The sequence below is a fragment of the Amborella trichopoda genome, chromosome 11 (genome assembly GCF_054954075.1).
Source record: "Amborella trichopoda isolate Santa Cruz 75 chromosome 11, AtrichopodaSantaCruz75HAP2 v2.0, whole genome shotgun sequence".
NCBI lineage: Eukaryota > Viridiplantae > Streptophyta > Magnoliopsida > Amborellales > Amborellaceae > Amborella > Amborella trichopoda.
The window spans coordinates 4,641,683-4,646,820 of record NC_142346.1 but is presented as its reverse complement, the minus strand read 5'-3'; the positions used below and the strand labels follow the sequence as shown (position 1 = coordinate 4,646,820).

Genomic DNA, 5,138 nt, shown 5'->3' with positions numbered 1-5,138 from the left:
TTTATTTTACTTTATTTGTTTTAAATTTTTTCAATCCGGATGATATGAGAACCATCCGAATTATCGATTCAACAGATCCAGATGAAGATAAGGGGCGGATGATCCACCCGGTGATCGGATTTTTAAAACATTGACATCAGGTAGAAAATCAACCTTTTAACTTACGAGTGCTCAAAACTTATGTTGTATATACGCATTTTCTCCATAGGGGGGCTTGAATAGATCAAACCTTTTGGAGTAATTATTGTAATTTTGTATGGTTGGGGGGCACCTTGTTGAGGTGAATTCTCAATCAAGATATCCAATACGGCACGAAACTAGCTTAGTCAAATATGGAGTACAACGCTGGCCTAAATTGTGTGGGTCTTATTTCGAAAAGGAAAATTGTATCGAAAATTGCAATTCAGGTATTAGAAAATTTTTACGAGGATTATCTTGGCTTGAACATTATTGTCGTAAAAAAAACAAGGACTTCAAGCTCTAAAAATATTGTATATTGTAACTTTATGTTTTTTTTTTGTTTTTTTTTTTTCAGAAGGCAGGTTTCCATTTAGGTACCACTGTACTCCCTATCTTTTAATGGTTGAACTGCTTCATTTTTTCTAGTGCAAGAATCACCAAAGCGGATACAGTCAATAAAAGCATTATCTCATGGCATGAATTAAGAATTAGCATGAATTAGAATGAAGAATCCCACCAACCCCATATTTGTTTTTTGTTGAAGGAGGAAACTTTTCTTGTTTGAAGGAGACCCGAGACGTGCAGGAGACGCGGTGTCCAAGTATTCAATTAATGAAATGCCCTATAAAAAAGGTCGGTCCCTCAAACTTTAGGACAAAGCATCATCAGCAATCAGCACAATACAAAACCCACCAAATTTAGTTATCAATGGGTGAGGAATTTGCAGATGTTGTGATAGTAGGAGGTGGGATTGCTGGCCTCGCCACCGCTCTCGCTCTAAAAAGGGTGGGTATTAATGGGGTTTTGGTTTTGGAGAAGGCGGATGAGCTGAGAGCCACAGGATCCGCCCTCACCCTGTTCCCCAACGCCTGGCGTGCACTCAACGCACTTGGAGTGGCTCATAAGCTCGCCCCTCTCTACCCTCCTATTCAAAGGTTTGTAAATTTTTTAGTGGTTTTAAGTCTAGGATTTGCGTTTTATGGTGTGTGTGTGTCGGTGTTCCACAACCCCGCCGATCAAACCACAACCGGCCACTTGCCAAGCTGGTTTTACCTGGTTTAGGTGGTTCGGCCGGATATTTTTTAAAAAATATAAAATCCCAAAAAATAACGTATTAGTATGTAAAGTGTTCTTGAAATTTTTTTTTTTTAATCATTTTAAAATAATGTAAAGGGTTTTGGCTACAACTACATACTTTTAATTTTTTTTTTTTTCTTTTAGATTATTTCTAAAATACCCTTGAGTGCAATATGGTTTTCTAAAACCTTTTTTTTTGACTTCTTTTCAACTCTATTTCATTTGGAAATGTATTTTATTTAAGAGTGCCGTTTATATAGAGGCTCTAAACCATCAAAGTAGAGTCCACCTTTAAATAGTGTCAAGTGATGTGTTTTAGTACTGAAAATCTATGTGATAGCTTTAAAATATATTTTCGTATTATAAAATTTAATAAAATTTAAAGCTTAAAAAATAGTGTAGATCAAGTAGATCTACGAAGCTTGAAAATCTTGAAAATAAATGATCCAAAAATGCATTACAAGATGCAATATTTTCAAAACTTTGAAATCCATTTTTTTTCTCATGTCCGGAAAACAGGTTGAGCATTGGTGTGTGTATTTTTTTTTTTGTTTAGGTGGTGGCCCTTTTTATTTTGTTTTTCTATTTGGCATAGTTTTTTAATCGATTCTTTTTATTTGGTGCAGAGGTTCAGTGACATTAATTAGTAGTGGAGTTACACTTCCGCTTTCGGTTCCTGGAGACAATGATGGGTGAGTATCGGTGGAACCCAACTTAAAATTTAAGTAACAAAAAACTCTCATGCATACAGCTGTAGTTACAATTTTCATAGTATTCAGAAATATAAATAAAGAAATATTAATCTGACTTCAAGAGAAATTTTAATCTGATCTTATTTAGTTGAGAAAAAGTTTTGACGATGATAATGATGAAAGAGAGAAATCTTATCCCATAAATTTTCACAATTACATAAAAAAAAGAATGTGATTGTGTGAGTTTTGTAAAATTGGATGTCTTTATTCATGTGTGAAGTTCGAGTTGCAGGAACGGGATGGGGGTACGATGTGTTCACAGGAAGGCTCTTCTTCAAGCCCTTGCAGATGAGCTGCCATCGCGCACCATCCGCTTTGGCTGCCATGTGGCATCCATCGAGACCCTTTCTGACTCTTCCTTTGCCCTAATTCGTTTAGGAGATGGATCTTCTATCAAGACCAAGGTACCCTGTTCTTTTGAATCTATGAAGCGTTTGGTGGGGCTTTAATAACTTTAGAAAGACTGTCAATTTACTCGGCCTTGCGATCTAACAAGCGGGATTATATACAATTATACCATTACCTCTAGAACGGGGATGTCACAATTACCTAAGGGAATTTAGTGTGAAATTTGATGGCTTAGGTCTGAGTGTCTCGTAAAGTTCGATTTTTTTTGAACTTTGAGTTTGGTCTAGGGAATAAATGAAGCCACCCAAGTTTACATCTAATGGTCAATTTTAAAAGTATGTTTGGTGGGCATGAAAAAGTTCCTTTATGTTGTTTGCAAAGGTAAATGTTCTTATTGTATACTTTTCTCTAACAAATAGATTGGTTCGGCCTAACAGACCTTGATATTATGATGACAGGTTCTCATAGGGTGTGATGGCGTGAATTCTGTAGTGGCTCAATGGCTTGGGTTGAGTGCTCCCGTTCTTGCTGGGCGCTTAGCCGTGCGAGGTTTGGCATCATACGGTGGCCACGGGCACAAGCTTGGACACGAAGCGCTACAATTTGTCGGCGACGGCTTGAAGGGTGGCATTGTTCCAGTCAATGACCATGAACTCTATTGGTTCCTCACCTATAAATCGACACCACAAGGTAAAGATCAACACCCCACTTTCCCCCTTTGCTTTTTTATTGACAACTCTGTTCGCTTATGAGTGAGGGTGATAGCCTCACATTTACTCATGGCCAATGTAAATGCCTGGTTTTTGAAATGGTGGAGGTACACCATACACATAATGGTAGTGAAACCGAACAAAAATTATATACAAAACTCGGGTTAGCTATCAACCATTTTCCAATGTTTTGGAATCTAATAACACGATTAATTTTTCATAATCTTTTACCTTCCAGAAGTGGAGTTGGTAGGACAACCGGAATTGATTCGCAAAAGCGTGGCTGAGAAGACTGCTGAAAAATTCCCCACAAAATTCTCAGAAATTATCAGGAATACGGACTTGTCTACATTGACACTCGCACAATTGAAACTCCGATGTCCTTGGGACTTGATCTTTCGAGATTTGACACGAGGCAATGTTGCAGTGGCTGGAGACGGAATGCACCCTATGACACCGGACCTTGGTCAGGGCGGGTGTTCTGCATTGGAGGATGCCATTTTCTTAGGAAGAAACTTGGGAGAAGCATTTCAAAGAAACAATTTTGATGGATCATCAGTGGAAGAAAGCTTGAAGAAGTATGCTAGAGAAAGGAAATGGAGGGCAGCAGGTCTAATAAGTGCATCTTATTTTTCAGGATGGATTCAGGGACACAACGGCTGGTTTGTGCAGTTGGTGAGGGATAAATTACTTTCAAAGATCTTCTATAGCAGGGGCGTACGTTCACTTGATTACGATTGTGGAGAGCTGCCTGTTGTTTCCTCTGGTTGATTTTTGTTCTGCACTTTTTTTTTTGGAGTTATGATTTGATTGATTATGATTATGGGGAGTTGCATATTGTTTTTTCAGGTTGATTTTATTGTGCACGGAAGTTTTAAATTCGATGGGTTAATATTTGACAAATAAAGTACGAGAAATAAAACATGAAACATATATAACAACAACGTATATACAACAAAAACACATAGATTTATCGATACCAATGAAAGTTACAACAAAGATTTTGGAACAAGCTTCGACAAAAATTCTAGTTTTAAATAACTACTTCTCGCAATATATATCGAGACGAGAGAGCATCGAGATACAAGAGCAACGAGAAACTGATTTTCTCTCTTACTAAAAGGGAAACCACCAAAAATCCTAATAGGAATCGTTTATCTACAAGAAACAAGCCTCTCAATTTTTGGAAGTCTAAAAGATGTACCATCACAGTTTTCTCTCTTACTAAAAGGGAAACCACCCAAAATCCCAATGGGAACCACTTAGTCGCAAGAAACACTTAGCCACAAGAAACCATCCAAAATCCCAATTACTAAAAAAGAAACCACTCAAAATCACAATGGGAACCACTTAGCCGCAAGAAACAAGCCTCTCAATCTTCGGAAGTCTTAAAAGGTATCATAACAGTTTTCTCTCTTACTAAAAAAGAAACCACCCAAAATCCCAATAGGAATCGCTTAGCCTCTAAATCTTCAGGAGTCTAAAAGAGTTACTATCACAATGTTTCAGTCCAAAGGAATCTCATTTCAGTCCAAAGAAAGCTCACTTTTCTCTAAGAAGAATTAAGAGTCTAAAAGAAATTGAAAGTCTAAAAGATGTACCATCACAATGTTTATGTCCAAAGAGCTTGGAAGCTCTCTTCTCTCTAAGAAGAAATAGGGCTTTGCCCACTTCTCTTTCTAAAGGAACCATCATTCCCATATAGTGACCCAAATAAGGCACATCTCTCTCTCTCTCTCTCTTACGATAAACACCATTCCAATATGATGACCCAAATCACATCAATTCTCCGCACTTTCATCCCATATATATCAAATTAAGAGTTCATATTAAATTGAAAACTTCTTATAGATATTAAATATATCTCAAAATTAGGAGATATATCCAAGAGTCTCAACATTTTGGATTTTTATTTCCCTTAGGAAACTTATCAATATCAGTTTCAATCCCATATGAGAATATCTCAATCCCACATAATATGATTTTTCTTGGTGATTTTGGATAGCACCAAATCCAACAGAGTTTAATTCTTGGTTTTTTTTATATAGCTTAATTGAAATTTAAATCTTGA

General features: G+C 36.9%; 1 protein-coding gene across 1 annotated transcript; it reads left to right on the top strand.

Moving 5' to 3' along the window:
• Window positions 1-836: 836 nt before the first annotated feature.
• On the top strand, window positions 837-3,919 carry LOC18441222 (monooxygenase 2). The gene is made up of 5 exons (XM_006851343.4): window positions 837-1,115; window positions 1,884-1,949; window positions 2,242-2,413; window positions 2,816-3,047; window positions 3,306-3,919. The coding sequence occupies exons 1-5, from the start codon at window positions 889-891 to the stop codon at window positions 3,836-3,838; spliced, it is 1,230 nt and encodes a 409-aa protein (XP_006851406.1). The 5' UTR covers window positions 837-888; the 3' UTR covers window positions 3,839-3,919.
• The last annotated feature ends 1,219 nt before the right edge of the window (window positions 3,920-5,138 follow it).